Below are 20,824 nucleotides of genomic sequence, written 5' to 3'. Positions count from 1 at the left end.
TAAAGTCCCCTATAATTATTGTGTTGATGTCAATTTCTCCCTTTAGGTCTGATAATATTTGCTTTACATATTTAGGTACTCGTATTTTGCGCACATGAACATTTACAAATGTTATACCCTCTTGTCGAATGATTCCTTTATCATTATATAATGCCCTTCTTTCTTGTATCACAATCTTTGTTTTAAAGTCTATTTTGTCTGAGGTAAGTACAGCTATCCCAGCTTTTAAAAAAAAAATTTCCATTTGTATGGAATATCTTATTCCTTCCCTTCCCTTGCAATCTGTGCGTGTTCTAAGATCTGAAATAAGTCTCTTATACGCAGCATATGGATGATTCTTGTTGTTTTTATCCATTTATTCACTCTATGTCTTTTGACTGAGGAATTTAGTCCACTTACATTTAAAGTAATTATTTTTTTATTTTTTTAATTTTAATTAAAGTTTATTCGGGTGACAATTGTTAGTAAAGTTACATAGATTTCAGGTGTACAATTCTGTGTTACATCATCTATAAATTCCATTGTGTGTTCACCACCCAGAGTCAGTTCTCCTTCCATCACCATATATTTGATCCCCTTTACCCTCATCTAACAACCCTCTCCCCCCTTACCCTCTGGTTAAAGTAATTATTGATAGTTATGTCCTTATTGTCATTTTGTTAATTGTGCCTGGCTTTTTTTGTAGTTTGTCTTTGTTCTTTTCTTCTTCTCTTGCTCTCTTCCCTTGTGATTTTGATGGTTTCTATTCTTTCTCATTATCTTTTGTGTATCTACTTAGGTTTTTGATTTGTGGTTACTATGAGGTTCACATATAATAATATATATAAAACATCTATTTTATATTGATAGCAACTTAAGTTTGAATGCATTCTTCAAACTCTACATTTACCAACCCTCTCTGTTTTATGTTTTTAATGTCACATTTTACTTCTTTTTATTTTGTTTAAATCTTAACTAATTATTGTAGTTATAGTTAATTTTACTACTTTTGTCTTTTAACCTTCATACTATCTTTACAAGTGCTTCATCTACTACCTTTAATATATATTTGCTGTTACTTATGAGATTTTAACTTCCACATATTATCTGTTACTTGTCTGTGCCTTTTCTTTTCAGCTTAAAAAAGTCCCTTTATCGTTTCTTGTAAGTCCAGTTTAGATGTAATGAACTCCTTTAGCTTATGCTTTTATAGAAAACTCTATCCTTCAGTTTTGAACGATAAACATGCCAAGAAGAGTATTCTTGTTTGGAAGTTCTTTCCTTTAAGCACTTTAAATATATCATGCCACGCCCTTCTGACCTACAAAATTTCTGCTAAAAAAAATCAGCTCATAGTCCTATGCGGGCTCCTTTGTACATAACAAGTTGCTTTTCTCTTGCTTCCTTTTAAGATTCTCTCTTTATCTTTAACTTTGGACATTTTAATTATAATGTGTCTTGGTGTGGATCTCTTTGGGCTCATCTGTGAAACTGTACTTCTTGGACTTGGATGTCTGTTTCCTTCCCCAGGTTAGGGAGGTTTTCTGCCATTATTTCTTCAAATAAGTTTTTTGCCTCTTCTCCTTCTGGTACCCCTATAATATAAATGTTATTCTGCTTGATGTCCCATAGTCCCTTAAGCTTTGTTCCTTCCTCCCTCCCTCGCTCCTCTCTCTCTCTCTCTCTCTCTCTCTCTCTCTCTCTCTCTCTCTCTCTCTCTCTCTCTCTCTCTCTCTGTCTCCCTCTTTTGTCTGTTCTGTTTGGATGATTTTCACTACCATGTCTTCCATATTGCTGATCTGTTTATCCAATCTGCTGTTGAAACCCTCTAGTGTATTTTTCAGTTTAGTTGTTGTGTTCTTTAGATCTGTGACTTCTATTTTGTACTTCCTTATATTTTATCTTTGTCGAAGTTCTCACTGTGTCCATCTATTCTTGTCCTGAGTTCAGTTAGCATGTTTAAGACCATTACTTTGAACTCTACGAGGTAAATTACTATATCTGTTTCATTGTGGTTTTTTCTTGTTCTTTCATTTGAAACATATTCCTCTATTTCTGAATTTTGTCTCTCTGTGTTTGTTTCTATGTATTAGGTAGAAGAATTATCTCTCTTAGTTTTGAAAGAATAGCCATGGGTAGGAGATGAAACTTATTGTTTAACGTTGCCCAATCTCTTGGTTATCTCTCCAACCTTTGTGACTGTCTAAGGAGCCAAATTTATTCTTGTTGGGTTCCAGTTTTTGAGGATGCACCAAGACCTATGAGTATTCCAAAGGGTGAGATCTCAATCAGAACTTACTTTCAGGGTGAGTGGAAGCTAGACCTTCAGGCAATAGTTTTTAAGGCCTGCAAGTTTATACAGTCCTGTGGGACCACAATTGTGAACAATGCTGGCCTTCAGACCAGTGGATCTACAGGATTCCTCTTGGTGGCTGTTGCAAAAATTGGGGACAAGTGTATGAACTTATTTTGGGGAGGTACTCTGAATGCATTTTTAAATTTCCTTGGTTTTTGTTTTGTTTTGTCCAATATGATAGGCAACAACCCTGCTTTATAAGCCATGTGGAAAATTTATGTCAGATCTTAAAACTTGTTAGTCATGATGTGTCTCAGGGTGAGGTATAATTTTTTTGAAATGTGAAGTCAAAGAAAAAAAGAAAAAATGATATTGAACAGCAGAGAATAAGGGCAGAATTTGGATTCTTATTTAGTTGCTTTTGGAGTAATAAGAAGTACATGTTTTCCTTAAGTTTATTGCATAGTTAACAACAATGTTTAGAAGACCAAAGAGGTGGATGGTGAGGTATTTGAATAAAGGATTGTGAACATTCTTGGATTAGTTCTGCTTGAAGAATCTCATATATTTGTAACTTTGAATCAGAAACCACTAAAATGTTAGTATCTAGTTATCCTGCCTTTGCCAAAACATAGCTTCCTCATCCATATAATAAAGGTGAAAATTATACTTATTGCCTATAATTTAAGACCCTTAAATGAAGAGTATAATACAGTCAAGTGGCTAAAGAAATGGAGGAAGCATGAGCTTGATTTGCGATGTTGACTTGTGTGTTGTTATGGATAAGGTATCATGAAGCTCCTGGAAGATTGGATAGCTCCATACAGAAGAGAGACTGACCTTTATGGATCCCATGTTTGTAATTGGATATCATCCAATGATCCTTTCTGGTTGGAAGGACATGATTTTAATAGACTGGTAACTAATTGCTTTTATCTCTGGTTTATTCACAGGAGATTGAATAAAGAAAACTATGATGGTGCAAGTCCAACTGCACTGCTTGTGTCTCTTTACACTTTATTTGGTAAGAGAAGAAAATGTTCTTTATTTATTTACTAAAATATTTTCTACCATTCTTCTACCCCATACCAGGGAAACAATGGTTACCACTTAAAAAAAATAGTCTATCAAAATTAAATTATTGTACATGAAGGACACATAGTTTGCCCCAATATTATATTTTTGATGAAATTGCTACAAGTCACATGTCTGTACTTTCTTCTCAGCTCTTAAAAGCCAAAAGCATGGGAATGGGAAAGGTTTAAAAACATTTATTTACTCGGGTTTATACCTTCATGTATATTTCAGGGAACCTGGAAATAAAAGCATACTGACACATGTATTAGTGTAGTCCTTTAATCTTGATGTTATTTATCTAACTTTGACCATGAAAAACTCCCACTGAAACACTAAGAAAAGCATTTTCTCTATTTTCAACCCTGCTCTGCTCTGCACTTTTCTTTCCATATGTGTTTCGGAGTTTTGTACTTATATTTGTCTTTAGCCATTAAGCTAACTCTATTGACTGATAGGCTTCTAGAGGTTGGAGCTGGATGGAACCTGGAGAAATCCAACCCTCAACCTCAGGTCAGTAGTGAGATGCCATCCTGATTTTACTCATGAGACTCATAAAAGTCATACACTTGCCAATTTGTTGTATTATGAAGCAAGTTTATAGAGAAACACTTGCTTTCTCCTTAGGAGGAAGCTTCTAGATTGCTAACACCTCAAATCTTGGTTCCTTTCTTCTGGGACCCAAAAATAGCATATCAAATTTCAAGTCTTCGAGACGTCTCCAGAGCCCACACAGTTCAAAATATCTACAGAGTGAAACAGAACCAAATTTGTGAAACACTCACAGCCTTCCCCACAGGGTTGGGGGTAGGGGAGAGCAGGTAACCTGCAGTTCAAACTTTATGAGCAATGTGTATCCTCAAAGACCACGGACTGCTGTCACTGGGACTGCTTACAGATTGGGTCAAACATTCCCACTTGACTTCTCTCCTCTTCCTACTCTCTGAAGCATCCTTTGCTATCTGTGTTATCATAGAGTTGTGGTGAAGTCAGCCTTAGATTCAAACTTGGCACTGTGATTTACCAGTTATCACTGGAACATGGGTGAGTTACTTAAGCACTGAACCTCAGTTTTCTGCCCTGTTAAATGGGTCTGATAAGAGTAATTGCCTTATAGAATGTTGTGGCAATTAAATGAGACAATGCATTTTAAAGCCCTCGGATCAGTGATTGGCACAGTCTAAGCACTCAATAAATATTAGCTATTATCACTACTACAGCATTTTTAATATTCAGTGTCTATACTTATATGGTCCCTGGTCTCTATGAGAAAGAGCCTGTGTTTTAGTTATCTTTGAAACTTAAGCACATAGCACAGTGCCAGGAATAAGGCAGAAAATAAACACATAATTATGAGCTTATATTAAGAAACAATGAGATCTAAGAGAGAGAGAAGATTCTATAATAATAATAAGTTGATCTTAGCAGGCTAATTTGCCTTTTGTCTAAAAAGGAGCCATGCATTCTTCTTCCTGGAAAAAAGTTGAATATAAGTTTTCCTTCTCTCTACCCTCATCCTGGTGAGATTTCTGCCTATAGTAAGAAATACTGCCCAAACACTGCTGACAGCAAGAGCCTTGCCCAGAAGATAGCTGAAAGCACAACTGTCTCTGGCTGAAGGAGGGAGATTGCTGCCTGTGTGGTGGGATTTCAGGGTTGGGATGGAGCCACTTCTCTCTCCTACCTCCACCCACCTTTACTCCCAAACCCTCTCCTATGAAGAATGAAAGTTTAGTTGGAGCTTCTTACATTTAGCATAAGTCTTTCTTCACAGAGGTAGTAATTTAAAATGATTGCCAGTCATTTATTCCATACTGAAAATGGCTCTCCTGTTATTTTCTGAGAAGTGGCCTTTATAAGGGGGTTAGAAACACTGCATGAATATCCTGCAAGGGCAATGAAGAGAGAGCAAGTAAGAAATTCAGAATTTGGGAAAGGGTGCTGAATAGAGATGTAGGGAAATCAAGGATAAACCACCTATATTAGAATTTTGCCTGGGACTATGCTTCTAGAAGGAAGAATAATTTGACATAAATACTATGTAATCAACACAGAGAACTCTTGCTGGAAAGTGCAATGAAGACAGCTACTAGACGGCAAATCTGGCAATTGCACATGTCCTTTGATGGCCTGGAAGGCAGTGTAGCAACATGGTTTAGAGTTGGGGCTTGGTGGACCAATAGACCTGGCTCTGTCCCACTGTAGCACCAAGTATCTGTGTCTCTGCTGTGGGACTTCTCTGAAGATGCTTTCCTGATATTACTGAGAACCAGAAGAAATGATGTGTGTAGAGGGTCTAGTCCCATATCTGCCACACAAGAAACACTCAAAAATGTCAGTTCCATTCTCTTTCATTCCTTTCACCTTTGTGCAAGTTGGTAGATGTTATTCTCTCCAACTTCTTCATAAACCCTGTGGTCCTTTCACACATTTCCACCACACTGTCCTTTTCAGTTCTGGCAGTATGACCTGATGACTCATGTTGTGCACATGAATTTTGAAATCTTTATAGCCCAGATAGCTATATTAATGGAAGAAAGATTTGTTGCCCTGATATAAGAACCGAACTTTGAACCTTGCAACTGAGACATATCCTCCCTCCCTGATAGGTGAGCCAGCTTGTCCATGTAGGAAAAACGCAGGTTGGTTTGTGAGATTTGCCTGACTAATGTAGTTTTCCTCCAAATGCCATCACTGGTGTGATCTTTTGAAAGGCTGACAGCTTGCTGATGTGAGTGGAATGTTGATGAAGGCATTTTTCTGTTAAGCAGTAGCCCTACAGAAATCACTGCCCTTGTCTGGGACTAACCATGGTGGCACCTGGCCACCTGCACCCAGTTCCTGTGCCCCACCTTCCAGAGGAGCCAATGAAACTCAAGAAGATGTAGAAAAGGAATGGAAGGGAGAAAAAGCTCTCAGAGGAAGATAAACTTAGAAAGGAAGAGATGAGCTAGAAATCTATAGAATTATTGTGTTGGTACAGAATACTTTTTGCTATAAGTAAAAGGAAGCTCAACTTTAGAGGTCTTCAATGTGGATTTATTTTCTTCAGATAAAAAGAAGTCTGAAGTGATCAGTCCAGGGCAGGTTAAACAGGTCTGTGACGTTATCAGAGACTTGGGCTTCTTTCTCTTTACCATTTTCTTAGCAGGTTTGTCCCCTCATGTTTTCATGATGGCTTCCACAGCTATACACACAAGATCCATTGTCTGAACAACAACAGGGAAGGTTGAAGGGCAGTACCACATCTGGGTTTTGTTTTGTTTTGTTTTTCAACAAGGAAAACAAAAACTTGACTGGAACTCCCCAGCAGACTTTCCTTTGGTTTCATGAACCAGAACTGGTTCACTTGGTGACCCTCCTAGCTGCAGGGGAGTCTGGGGAAGAGACCACTTGGCTTCCCAAGGGAGAGAGGTTGATGATGGCTAGGGCAGCTAATCCAAGGGCCTGGCAGAATTCTGAAGGAAAGGAGACCAAATAATAAATCCCTCTGCTTTCTTATTTGTTATTGTTCCATTACCAGATGACCAATATCAATTTAAGATTCAACGAACCGAGGGATCTAGTGTAAGATCATTTTTTCCCATCACTCTCATACTAATTGTTTTTGGGTTATTCCCAGTATTTCCATGGCAAGAATATACTTGCTCTCCCTAAAGAAGTGGAAAACAAATTCTTTCTCTTCCCCACTACCCACTTCTTAGTTTTTTGGTTTTACCTGTCTAGTAAAAAACTGCTGACTTGCCATATGCAACTGATTTTAACCTATCCCACCCCTAATTTCCACCACAAGTAGGAGGTCTGAAGAACCATTCAGGAAGGAGGGGAGACTAGTGTTGGGTGTAGGGGCTAAATTCTTCCTCCCAGAGGAGGCCTCTCCATTGTACGGGTTTTTGGATGGCTGTCCTTTCCTGAATGCCACCTGCTCCACTCTGCCTTGTGTTTCCCTTCAGATGTGCAGTAGTCCTGGGAATTAAGGCATAGTACTGGCTGCTGCTGCTGAATGCTCCCCATTCTCCCTGGTTGGGAATGGTAAGAGTCCCACCCTAACCCTCCCACACATCCCTGACGAAGCTGGCTTCCTGCCAGGTTGTCTCTGCTGCTTTTGTCTCCTCTGGGGGTGGGGGTGTAGTGGGCATGCAGTGACTGAAAGTGCTGGTTTCCAAGTCTCAGGTTTGAATCCTGCTTCTTGCCACTACCTGGGCAAAATACTTAATTTCTCTGCATCTCAGTCTCCTCACCCATCAAATGGAGCTAACAATAATAATTTCCCTTCATATGATAGGTAAATTAACTTTGCTTAGGACAGAGCTCAGCACATTACTTAGCAGGTTTGAGCTCTGCTTACTGTCCCAGCCACAACTTACTACTATTCCAGCCTGGATTTGGGCATCTGCAGAGGGCTGCTTGCCTTTCAAGTTCAGGGTCTTTGTGTTTTAGAACCATTGTGAGGCTACTGCTTGAAGTAAACATTTGTGTTTTAATTTTTTTTTCCTAAATGATGATGCATTTCTAATCAAGTGTTAAAACAGTAATTTTTTTTAAATTAAACTTTATTGGGTGACAGTTGTTAGCAAAGTTACATAGATTTCAGGTATACAATTCTGTAATACATCATCTATATCTCATATTACGTGTTCACCACCCAAAGTCAGTTCTCCTTCCATCACCATATATTGGAACCCATTTACCTTTTCTAGAACCTCCTACCCCCTTACCCTCTTGCCACCACTAAACTATGGTTGATGTCTATGAGTATTTGTTTCTTCATTTGTTTGTCTTGTTCTTTTGTTGTTTAGTTCTATATACCACATATCAGTGAAATCACATGTTTCTCTACTTTTTCTGTCTGACTTATTTCACTTACCATTATAATTTCAAGATCCATCCATGTTGTCGCAAATGGCACTATTTCATCTTTTCTTATGGCCGAATAGTATTCCACTGTGTATATATACCACATCTTCTTCACACATTCATCTATCAAAGGACACTTTAGTTGTTTCCATGTCTTGGCAACAATATCAAACTATACCAAACTATAAAGCTGCAATGAACATTGGAGCACGTATGTTTTTACAGATAAATGTTTTCAGAATTTTCAGGTAGATACCGAGCAGAGGGACTGTAGGGTCATATGGTAACTCTATTCTTAACTTTTTGAGTAACCTCCACACTGACTCCTGTAGTGGCTGCACCAATCTGCATTCCCACCAACAGTGTATGAGGGTTCCTTTTTCTCTACAGCCTCTCCAACAACTGTAATTATTTGTCTTGTTGATGATAGCCATTCTAACTAGTGTGAGGTGATATCTCACTGTAGTTTCTATTTGCATTTCTCTGACGATTAGTGATGTGGAGCATTTTTTCATATATCTATTTGCCATTTGTATGTCCTCTTCGGAAAAATGTCTCTTGAGGTCCTCTGCCCATTTTTCAATTGGGTTGTTTGTTTTTTTGTTGTTGAGTTTCATGAGTTCCTTGTATATTTTGGATATTAGCCCCTTATCGGAGGCATTGTTTGCAAAAATGTTCTCCCATTCAGTTTGTTGCCTCTTTATTTTGTCGATGGTTTCTTTTGCTGTGCAGAAGCTTTTACGTTTCATATAGTCCCATTCGTTTATTTTAGCTTTTACTTCCCTTGCCTTTGGAGTCAAATTCATAAAATGCTCTTGGAACCCAAACTCCGTAAGTTTAGTACCTATGTTTTCTTCTATGCAGTTTATTGTGTCAGGTCTTATGCTTAAGTCTTTGATCCATTTTGAATTAATTTTGGTGCATGGTGACAGATAGCAGTCCAGTTTCATTCTTTTGCACGTGGCTATCCAATTCTCCCAGCACCATTTATTGAAGAGGCTTTCTTTCCTCCATTGTATGTTTTTAGCTTCTTTGTCAAAAATTATCTGTCCATATTGATGTGGTTTTATTTCTGGGTTCTCAATTCTATTCCAATGTTCTATGTGTCTGTTTTGCTGCCAATACTATGCTGTTTTGATTATTGTATCCCTGTAGTACAAGCTAAAGTCAAGGAGTGTAATACCTCCAGTATTGTTCTTTTTTCTTAACATTGCTTTGGTCTTTTGGGGTCTTTTGTGGTTCCAAAAAAATTTGGTGATTTCTTGTTCTGTTTCTTTAAAAAATGCCATTGGGATTTTGATGGGTATTGCATTAAATCTGTATATTGCTTTGGGTAATATGGCCATTTTAACTATGTTGATTCTTCCAATCCATGAGCACAGAATGTCTTTCCATTTCTTTGTGTCTTCTTCGATTTCTTTCAAAAATGTCTTGTAGTTTTCAGCATATAGGTCCTTCACATCCTTGGTTAAGTTTATTCCTAGGTATTTTATTCTTTTGCTGCAATTGCAAAAGGAATTGTTTTCTGTATTTCTTTTTCTGAAATTTCATTGTTAGTATATAGGAATGCAATAGACTTTTGTACGTTGATTTTGTAGCCAGCAACTTGACTGTATTCGTTGATTGCTTCTAATAGCTTTTTGGTGGAGTCTTTAGGGTTTTCTATATATAGCATCATGTCATCTGCAAAGAGTGATAATTTAACTTCTTCATTCCCAATTTGGATGCCTTTTATTTCTTTCTCTTGCCTGATTGCTCTGGCAAGGACTTCCAATACTATGTTGAAAAGCAGAGGCGATAGGGGACAGCCCTGTCATGTTCCAGAACGTAGAGCAAAGGGCTTCAGTTTTTCACCATTAATTATGAGATTAGCTGAGGGCTTGTCATATATGGCCTTTATTATGTTAAGGTATTTTCCTTCTATACCGATTTTATTAAGTGTTTTAATCATAAATAGATGTTGTATCTTGTCAAATGCTTTTTCTGCATCAATTGATATAATCATATGATTTTTGTCCTTTATTTTGTTTATGTGATGTATCACATTGATGGATTTGCGTATGTTGAACCATCCCTGTGCCCCTGTGATGAACCCCACTTGGTCGTGAGGAATAATCTTTTTAATGCTTTGTTGTATTCGATTTGCTAGAATTTTGTTTAGGATTTTTGCATTTGTATTCATCAGAGATATTTGTCTGTAATTTTCTTTTTTTGTGTTGTTCTTGCCAGGTTTTGTTATCAGGGTAATGTTGGCCTCATAAAATGAGTTAGGGAGTACTGTCTCTTCTTCAATTTTTTGGAAGAGTTTGAGCAGGATTGGTATTAGATCCTCTTTGAAGGTTTGGTAGTATTCACTAGAGAAGCCATCTGGTCCCGGACTTTTGCTTTTGGGAAGGTTTTGGATGACTGATTCAATTTCGTTACTGGTGATCGGTCTGTTTAGATTTTCCAGTTCTTCATGGTTCAGCCTAGGAAGGCTCTATGGTTCTAAGAAGTTGTCCATTTCTTTAAGGTTATTGAACTTGGTGAGGTATAGTCCTTCATAGTATTCTTGGATGATCCTTTGTATTTCTGTGGTGTCCTTGATAACTTCCCCTTTTTCATTTTTGATTTTGTTAATTAGTGTCTTCTCTCTTTTTATCTTAGTGAGCCTAGCCAACGGTTTGTCAATTTGTTAATCTTTTCAAAGAAACAGCTCTTGGTCACATTAATTTTTTCTATTGTCTTTTTGTTCTCTATTTCATTTAGTTCTGCTCTGATCTTTGTTATTTCCTTTCTTCTGCTGACCTTGGGTTTCACTTGTTCTTCTTTTTCTAGTTCTTTAAGGTGTAACATGAGGTTATTTATTTGGCATTTTTCTTGTTTCTTGAGATAGGCCTGTAATGATATAAATTTCCCTCTTAAAACTGCTTTCGCTGCATCCCAAAAATTTTGATAGGATGTATTTTTATTGTCATTTATTTCTATGTATCTTTTGATCTCTCCTCTAATTTCTTCTTTGACCCAGTCATTCTTTAAAAGTATGTTGTTTAATCTCCGTGTATTTGTGTTTTTTCCGCTTTCTTTTTGCAGTTGATATCCAATTTCAAAGCCTTGAGATCAGAGAATATGCTTGGTATGATTTCAATCTTCTTAAATTTGCTGAGGCTGATTTTATGTCCCAATATATGGTCTATCCTTGACAATGTTCCATGTACACTAGAAAAGAATGTATAGTCTGATGTTTTAGGATAAAGTGCTCTCTATATATCCATTATGTCCATTTCACCTAATGTGTCATTTAGGGCTGCTATTTCATTATTTATTTTCTGTTTGGATGATCTATCCATAGCTGTCAATGATGTCTTAAGTCCCCTAGTATAATTGTGTTTTGGTCAATTTCTCCTTTTAGTTCTGTTAGTAGTTGCTTGGTATATTTCGGTGCTCCCTGAATGGGGACATAAATATTGATGACTGTTATGTCTTCTTGTTGTATAGTCCCCTTTACCATTATGAAATGTCCATCTTTGTCTCTTGTTATCTTTTTCACCCTGAATTCTGTTTCATCTGATATCATTATGGCTACACGTGATTTTCTCTGGGTACCATTGGCTTGGAGTGTCAATTTCCACCCTTTCATTTTGAGTGTATGCTTGTCCTTGTAGCTGAAATTTGTCTTTTGGAGACAGCATATGGGTGGGTTTAGTTTTTTGATCCAATCTGCTACTCTGTGCCTTTTAATTGGTGAGTTCAGTCCATTTACATTTAGGGTGATTATTGATATGTGAGCATTTCCTGTCATTCTATCTTTAGTTTTCTGGTAAGGCTATGTCTCCATTGTTTATTTCCCTTTTTGTTGTCTATTATTTCTGGGTGGTGATATTCTATGATGTTTCCCTCTGTTTCTTGTTTTATTACAGGATATATTTCAGTTCTGGATTTTTTTTGAATGGTTACCCTTAAGTTTATGTAAAAGAAAGTTTGATATTTAGAGTCTTCCATTTTCTTCAGCATGCTTACTTTCTCCATTCCCATATTCTGGTTCAGGCCTTTACTCTCCCCCTTTTTGTGTTTCAGTTGCCACAAATTGTCCCTGTTGATGGTGGTTGAATAGCCTCCTTTAGTATTTCTTGTAGTGCAGGTCGTGTATTAGAAAATTCCCTCAGCTTCTGTATGTCTGGAAATGTCTTTATTCCTCCTTCATATCTAAAGGATATCTTTGCTGGATATATTACTCTTGGCTCATAATTTCTCTCTTTCAATAGTTTGAATATTTGGTTCCACTCCCTCCTGTCTTGTAGAGTTTCTGCTGAAAAATCTGCTGATAATCTAATGGGCTTTTCTTTTAGGCCATCTTCTTTTCTGTGACTGCCTTGAGGATTCTTTCTTTGTCGTTGATTTTAGACAGCTTCAATACAATGTGCCTTGGAGAAGGCCTGTTGGGATTGAGGTATTTAGGTGTTGTATTTGCTTCTTGGATTCGAGGGTCCAGTTCTGTCCACAAGTTTGGGAAGTTCTCATCAACAATTTGTTTGAATATATTCTCTGTTCTCTTCTCTCTTTCTTCTCCTTCGGTATGCCCATTATTCTCATATTGCTCTTTCTGATGGAGTAGAAAGTTCTTGTAGTGCTCTTTCATTTCTTTTAAGTCTCAAGAGTCTTTCTTCTTCCATCTGTGTAATTTCCAGGTTTCTATCTTTGATGTCACTGATTCTTTCCTCCATCTGTTCAACTCTACCACCTAAGCTGGTTATTTCATTCTTAATTTCTTCTATTGAGTTCTTAATCTCCACAAATTCTATTTGGTTCCTTTTAAAAATTTCAATCTCTTTGGTAAAATGCTCATGTTGTTCTTTGATTGTGTTTCTTAGTTCATTAAACTGCCTTTCTGTGTTTTGTTGCATCTCGTTGAGTTTTTTCATAACTGCAATCTTGAATTCTATGTCATTTAAGTCACATATTTCCATATCTCTAAGTTCCTTTTCTGGAGACTTTTCACTTTCTTTCTGAGCTGTCTTGTTGCCTTGGTTATTCATGGCAATTACTGATTTATTATTTCTCTTCCTAGACATCTACAGGAGTGGCTTCTGCAACAGGTTGATAGGAAGAGGTCTTTCTTTTGTTTTCCAGTAACTGTTGGTAGACTGTTTTATTTTCTCTCCGACTGCAGCCTTTTTTTTCTCTCTCACACGGTAGTGCTTTGTTTTCTCTGCACTATTCCACACAATGGGGGGATTCCCTCGGAGATGGGCTTCGCCTCTGTTAATAGTTCGCCTGGGTCACAGGGCGCAATGTCCGTGTGGGTATGGGGAGAGCTTTTGAAGTTCCAAAGCTCTTCCTGCACCAGAATCAGAGCCTGTTTGTTTCAGCAGTTCTGTTTACTCCTGCAGGGATCAGCCCAGATAGGTGGGGCCAGGGGCGGGGTGAGTTGTGAGAGGTGGCACAGAGCAATGGCTGTGACCACCACCACAGCCGGTCCTGCTTCCACAGCTCCCTCCCTTTTGCCATAACTAGTTGGGCTGCGAATCTGTGTCTGCGGTCCACAGTTCTCAGAACAGCAAATATTCTGTTCTTTTGATCTGACACTGGTACTGGTCCGCTTCCAGCACTGGGCATGTGGGGGCGGCGCGAGCTCTGGGAGGGCAAGGAGGGGGCGGCTAGTCTCAGTGCCTAAGGCTTCCATTCTCTGCTTGGCAGTGAGGGCTTAAACCACCGTTTTCAGCCTTCTTCCCTCAGTCTTTTCTCCGAGGTCTCTGCCATGAGCGTTGGGTTCAGCCATGTTATATGCTGCCCCCTCAGCCCTGTGTGCCATAAGTGGAGCCCTAGAAGTCAGAGTTCTTCCCTCTCCCACACGTGCGGTAGTTCCGGGATGCAGCAAGCTCGGAGCACTGAGCTATATCTGCGTCCTGCACCCGCGCGGCTCTGTCTCTGCACTTCTCCCTTCTCTCCTCCCCTGCTCCTGTGATTCGCCCACCTTTCAGTGAATTCTGTAGTGGCCCTCTTCATCTTGCCTGTCTGCCGTGCAGGAAGTCCTTTGTGGAGTTATTGTTGTTCGATTAGTTGTAAATTCCAGGGGAGCTTTACAGAGGCTCACCTCACGCCACCGTTTTGATGACCAAACTCTAGTTCCATTCTTTTATTTTAGTTTTTTTTTTTTAACATACATAGCTTCATTCCATCCTCACAAGTACCATATGAAGTGGACACGAATATTATTCCCATTTTACAGACCAGAAGACTGAGGGTCAGAAAGGGGTAGTCACTTGCCCAGGGTTGTAACAGCCATACAGTCTGTCAGGAGGTCAAGATTCAAACCCATGTCTGTCAGATTCTAGAGTCCAGTGCTCGTGCCCTGACAAGCTGCGGGGTAAGGGGGCGGTGGAGAGGGCGCAGAGACACACTGGCAGGGAACAATGGCCAGGGAGTTGAGTCTGACGGCAGACGCCGAGGCCAGATCGTGAAACCTGAGACTCATTTCATTTCAGTGAGAATCTAGGAAGGTTGCTAGAAAGAAGTGAGCTGAGCGTCAAAATATCAAAATGAAGATGGATGGAAGGGAACTGGTATTCCAGGTGGAAGAAACAGCGTGGATAAAGGCCAGGATGTGTAACAGGTGATGTATGCAGGCCAGGCAGTGTCAGCGCGAGGCTGGGACTGTGCTCACGGAGAACGGTAGGAAGGGTCTTCAACAGAGGCCTTGGACGCCGAGCAAAGCAGATGACCTTTATCCTGGGAGGTTGAGCAGAAACCCCTATCTGTGGACCCACCTCTGCGCACCCCAAATCGCCACGCCTCTGTTCACGCCGACCATCCCGTCAGACCGCACGGCTTCAAAACTTTCGAACTGTCTCTAGTAATCATCCATGAGCCTACTCGTTTTGTTCTGTCGTTCCCGGAAGAGGTGCTCCATACCCACTTCCAAGCAAATGCTAAGCCGAGCCTCGCGCGTCCCGCGGCTGAGCATGCGCCCGTCGCCACCCGGACGTGACTCTTGGAACATCCGCTCTGGGCAGCAGCGGCGGTGGCAGCCCTATTTTAGTTTTTACTTCCCTTGCCTTTGGGAGTCAAATTCATAAAATGCTCTTGGAACCCAAGGTCCATAAGTTTAGTACCTATGTTTTCTTCTATGCAGTTTATTGTTTCAGGTTTTATGTTTAGGTCTTTGATCCATTTTGGATTAATTTTTATACATAGTGACAGATAGCAGTCTAGTTTCATTCTTTCGCACGTGGCTTCCCAATTCTCCCAGCACCATTTATTGAAGAGGCTGTCTTTTATCCTTTGTATGTTTCTTGCTTCTTTGTCAAAAATTATCTGTCCATATTTATGTGGGTTTATTTCTGGGTTCTCAATGAATTCTATTCCATTGGTCTGTTTGTCTGTTTTTCTGCGGTAACATACTATTTTGATTATTGTTGCCCTGTAGTACAAGTTGAAGTCAGGGAGTGTGATACTTCCAGCATTGTTCTTTTTTCTTAGGATTGCTTTGGTTATTCGGGGTCTTTTGTGGTTTCATAGAAATCGGATGATTTTTTGTTCTATTTCTTTTTGTTTTGTAATTTAATATGGTGACAATTGTTAGTAAAATTACATAGATTTCTGGTGTAAAATTCTGTATTACATCATCTATAAATCCCATTGTGTGTTCACCACCCACAGTCAGTTCTCCTTCCATCACCACATATTTGATACCCCCCACCCTCATCTCCTACCCCCCACCCCCCTTACCCTCTAACCACTAAACTATTGTCTGTGTCTATGAGTTCTTGTTTCTCATTTGTTTGTCTTGTTCTTTTGTTGTTTTTGGTTTATATACCACATATCAGTGAAATCATATGGTTCTCTGCTTTTTCTGTCTGACTTATTTCGCTTACCATTATACTCTCAAGATCCATCCATGTTGTCACAAATGTTCCTATATCATCTTTTCTTACCGCCGAATAGTATTCCATTGTATATATATACCACAACTTCTTTATCCATTCATCTATCGAAGGACATTTTGGTTGTTTCCATGTCTTGGCCACCGTAAACAAAGCTGCAATGAACATTGGAGCACACGTGTCTTTATGTGTAGATGTTTTCAGATTTTTTGGGTAGATACCCAGGAGAGGGATTGCTGGGTCATGTGGTAATTCTATTCGTAATTTTTTGAGAAACCTCCACACTGCCTTCCATAATGGCTGCACCAGTCTGCATGCCCACCAACAGTGTATGAAGGTTCCGTTTTCTCCACAGCCTCTCCAACACTTGTTACTATTTGTCTTGTTGATGATAGCCATTCTGACTGGGGTGAGGTGATATCTCATTGTGGTTTTTATTTGCATTTCTCTGATGATTAGTGATGTTGAGCATTTTTTCATATGTCTATTTGCCATTTGTATGTCCTCTTCGGAAAAATGTCTCTTGAGGTCCTCTGCCCATTTTTCAGTTGGGTTGTTTGTTTTTCTGTTGTTGAGTTTCATGAGTTCCTTGTATATTTTGGATATTAGCCTCTTATCAGAGGCACTGTTTGCAAAAATCTTCTCCCATTCAGCTGGTTGTCTCTTTATTTTGTCGATGGTTTCTTTTGCTGTGCAGAAGCTTTTACGTTTCATATAGTCCCATTCGTTTATTTTAGCTTTTACTTCCCTTGCCTTTGGAGTCAAATTCATAAAATGCTCTTGAAACCCAAGGTCCATAAGTTTAGTACCTATGTTTTCTTCTATGCAGTTTATTGTGTAAGGTCTTATGCTTAAGTCTTTGATCCATTTTGAATTAATTTTGGTACATGGTGACAGATAGCAGTCCAGTTTCATTCCTATTCTTGAAAAAGAAATGCCATTGAGATTTTGATTGGGATTGCTTTAAATCTGTATATTGTTTTGGGTAAAAACAGTAATCTTTTAAAAATTTACCATGTAACTATGTGCCAAGCAAGCATTCTACTAAACACATCTGCATATTTCTTTTTTTCCTTGTAAATTCAGTTGTGCCTGGAGAGACTGTGAATCTCTCCAGGAGTTCTGGGAATCTTCCATGAATTTCGTTATAAGCTAATAGAAGTAAAGGGAGGTGTTTTAAGAAGCTGGTATAAAACCATCTATAATTTGGAAGGCAGAATTGCACTATGGGAAGGTCATGGGCTTTTGTTCAGTTAGATCCACATGTATATGCTGTGTCAGCCACTTCTGAATTTTACTCTGAGCAAGTAGCTTAATCTCTCTGAGCCTCATTTGTAACATGGGAGTTAATATTCTCCCTACAGTGCTATTACTTGAATGGTTAAATGAGAAAAGCAATGCAAGGCTCATAGCATGTCATCCTGAAACTCGTGTAGTAGAGCCTCAACAAATACTAGACTTCTTTCTGCCAGTTTTGACTGGATTTCACATTGTTTTGAACTGGGTTAAAATCTTATGTTTCATATGTCAGTTCTGGAAGCCATAAGGAAATCAGCAAGTGACACATATGTATTCATAATAAATGGTGATGTTAATTTTCTTTTTCTTTTTTAACAGACAACTGGATATGGCCAAGAAGGGAGGTTTAGTGGACCTCTGAAACCCATGACATTTTCTATTTTTGAAGGCCAAGAAGAGAGTCAAATCATATTCCAGGTAATGACTACTCTTCATCAGTTATCTTTATTTCTCATGCTTTCTCAGTGGACTTTTAATCTTATCTATTATGCAGCAGAAAATAAAATACAGGCATGGCAGTGCTCATTATCAAACATGATTTCAAAATATAAGTTAATCAGGGAGGTGGGTGGCTTCAATAGTGTAAGGTGTTGAACCTGGCATCCTCATTTGGACTCACTCAGCTGTGTCTGGGGAGAGTTGTCCCATCCTAGGAGTGGGGATCTTGTTGTCTATAGACTCTACATCTCCTCAAGGATGGGAAGGGAACCAGTTTCTGGAGAGATATGGCCATCTGATCATTGGACTGTAGGTTCGATGTGTTTGTTGCTTGAAGTGTTTGAAGATGTGGGTTCTCTGGAGTCGTGCTGGAATGGCCTCTTTGTCTGGCCAAAGGCTTGCTTTTCATCACCACTGCCTCTGAGCCTAGGCCTGGGCTGTGGCTTATGGCTCACTGGGAGGCAGTCATTTCCTTTAGTTAGGTAACTGAGAAAAGCATTGGATTGAAGGGTGGCCTGCAAGTAGGAGTGAGAGACTTCATCTATAAAGGGCTCTGAAAGAATCCTGAAATGTATTGGAGAGGGAGAAAAAAAATCCCATGGGGAAGCCCACTTAGCCTTGGAGTATTGAGGGTGCTTTGATGATCCTCTGGGGGATACCTATGACTCCTACTCCCCCACACACCTGCAGAGTTACAGAGGGTTGCTAAACTACCTTCTAAGGCAGATTCCTTCCATTGTTTTGTTGGACAGTTCTGTCCACAGAGAAGAGGTTGAAAGCTGCCTCATGCTTCTTCTCTCATTTGGTATTAGTGCAGATTAGCGCAAAGGGCCCCAGAGTTTGGCTAGCAGGAGTGTCTCTCTCCAGCCTGGTTGTGAGGGGTGTTATAGAAGCTTTGACCTTTTCAGTCCAGGAAGTCTGGCAGGGAGGGAGGAGCAAATGCTTTGTGAGCTGGAGGCTGGTAGGAATTCACCTGGAGAGGAAGGGAGAGAAGAGAGTCCCAGCAATGGCACAGCATAGACACTTGCCCTGTGCTGGGAGAGGGCAGAGCCAAGGGCTGGCAGAAAGCCAGTGTGCCTGGGGAGCAAAAACAAGGGGAAGGTGGGAGAGGAGGAAGAGCCCTGACTTCTAAGGTTCTTAGGTTTTCTCCCAAAAACAATGGGTCTGAATCAAGTTTCCATTTATGAAAGACTGCTCTGGCTACAAACTGGGGAGAGAAAGAGAGGATGTAGGGCACTATTAGGAGTCTATGGTAGGGCCTCACCAAAGAGATAATCTTGTTGGGCTGGCCTGGTGGCTCAGGTGGTTGGAGCGCTGTGCTTCTAATGCTGAGGTCGCTGGTTCAATTCCCACATGGGCCAGTGAGTTGCGCCCTCTACAGCTAATATTAGGAACAATGGCTGTAACCTGGAACTGGGCTGCCATGAGCAGCCAGAGCTTGGCGTAAGCTGCCCTGGGCTGCTGCTGTGGGCTACTGTTTGCTGGCGTGAGTGGCCAACCAACTACTGGTGACCGACTACCTCATCTGGGGGTGGGTGGGGGAGCACACGTCTCATAATACCAGCATGGGCCAGGGAGCTGTGTCCTACAACTAGAATGAGAAACAACAGTTTGAACTGAGTGGTGGGGGGAGGCGGATGAAGGGGGGAAAAAAAAGATGATCTTGTTTCCTTACTTTGTCTTGCCAGTGGGCGCTTAGTTGTAGACTCTCTCTTACATTTTTTATTCCTTTCATTTATGTATTTTATGCTTCATAAGCTGATAAGAACTTTGTGGGCTAGGCACATATTCATTTTCTTTTATTTACCATGTATGAAGTACCTGCTGTGTACAAGGCCCTATGGTAGGTATGGGGATATGAGATGACTCCGACAACGTTCCTACCCCTACTGAACTCACAGGATAGGAGAAAAAAAAACTAACAATTATGCCAACAAATGCAATGAAGGATTGTGGTTGCAGTCTGGTGGGACAAAATGCAGGTGAAAGAAGGGTGATGGGTTTTAAAGGAGGATGGTCGTGGGTGAACAGAAAAGGTTTCATTGACCCCTAAACTGAGTATTCAAAGATGAGCAGGTGCTCATAAACAGAAAGCAGGCCCTGAGTGTAGCATGGCAAAAAGAAGGAGGGTGTGCATTTGGCAAAAAAGTGAAAGATGACAGGTGGTCCATGGTTTAGGGTGGGAGGTGCTGTGCAGTCAAAGGTGAGGCTGCTGAGGTCAGCTGGGGCTGGACTGGCCTTTATCCTGTGGTAGGCTGCAAGGTGCCACTGAAGGGGTCAAACAAGGAGTGCAGAATAATATTCCATTGTACAGATATAGTGCATTTTGAATATCCATTTATCAATTGATGGACATTTATGGCTGTTATGAATAATGAATATGATTATGGACATTCATGTACAACTTTTTGAGGAGATATTTTTTCGGTTCTCTTGGATATATACCTAAGAGTGAAATTGCCGAGTCATACATACTTAATTCAATGTTTAACTTTTTGAGAAACTGGGAAACTGTTCTCCAAAGCAACTAAGTTATTTTATATTCCCAACAGCATTGTATAAGTGTTCTAACTTCTCCATATCCTTGCTAACACTTATTATTATCTATGTGTGTGTTTTTTTTTCATTATTATAGCTATCCTAATGGGAGTGAAGTGGTATTTCTTTGTGGTTTGTGTTTGTGTTTCCCTAGTGACTAATGATAATGAGTATCTTTTCATATGCTTATTGGCTATTTGTATATCTTCTTTGGAGAAATGTGTAATCAAATCCTTTTCCTAATTTTCAATTGAGCTATTTGTCTTTTTAATGTTGTAAGAGCTCTTTATATATTCTCCATATAAGTTCCTTATCAGATATATGATTTGCAAATATTTTCTCACATTCTTTAGGTTATCTTTTCAGTTTCTTATAAGTGTTATTTGAAACACAAAACCTTTTAATTTTGATGTTCAACTTATTTTTCCTTCTTCTGTTGTTTGTTTTCTTTGATGTCACATCTAAGAAACTGTTGCCTCAT

General features: G+C 39.6%; 1 protein-coding gene across 2 annotated transcripts in view; it reads left to right on the top strand.

Annotated features, from left to right (window-relative positions):
• Positions 1-20,824, top strand: part of CDH17 (cadherin 17) — a 127,505-nt gene that overhangs the window by 20,738 nt on the left and 85,943 nt on the right. The window contains exons 1-3 of one of the 2 annotated variants that reach the window (XM_033126951.1): positions 3,281-3,299; positions 7,303-7,381; positions 17,686-17,784. In XM_033126951.1, the coding sequence (XP_032982842.1) occupies positions 7,379-7,381; positions 17,686-17,784 (102 nt within the window). In that variant the 5' untranslated portion in view covers positions 3,281-3,299; positions 7,303-7,378. Of the gene's footprint in view, positions 1-3,228; positions 3,300-7,302; positions 7,382-17,685; positions 17,785-20,824 lie in introns of those variants that run through there. The other variant, XM_033126950.1, reaches the window with a different exon arrangement.

The sequence above is a fragment of the Rhinolophus ferrumequinum genome, chromosome 14 (genome assembly GCF_004115265.2).
Source record: "Rhinolophus ferrumequinum isolate MPI-CBG mRhiFer1 chromosome 14, mRhiFer1_v1.p, whole genome shotgun sequence".
Classification (NCBI taxonomy): domain Eukaryota; kingdom Metazoa; phylum Chordata; class Mammalia; order Chiroptera; family Rhinolophidae; genus Rhinolophus; species Rhinolophus ferrumequinum.
The sequence above is the reverse complement of the archived record's forward strand: the minus strand, read 5'-3'. Positions and strand labels throughout refer to the sequence as shown.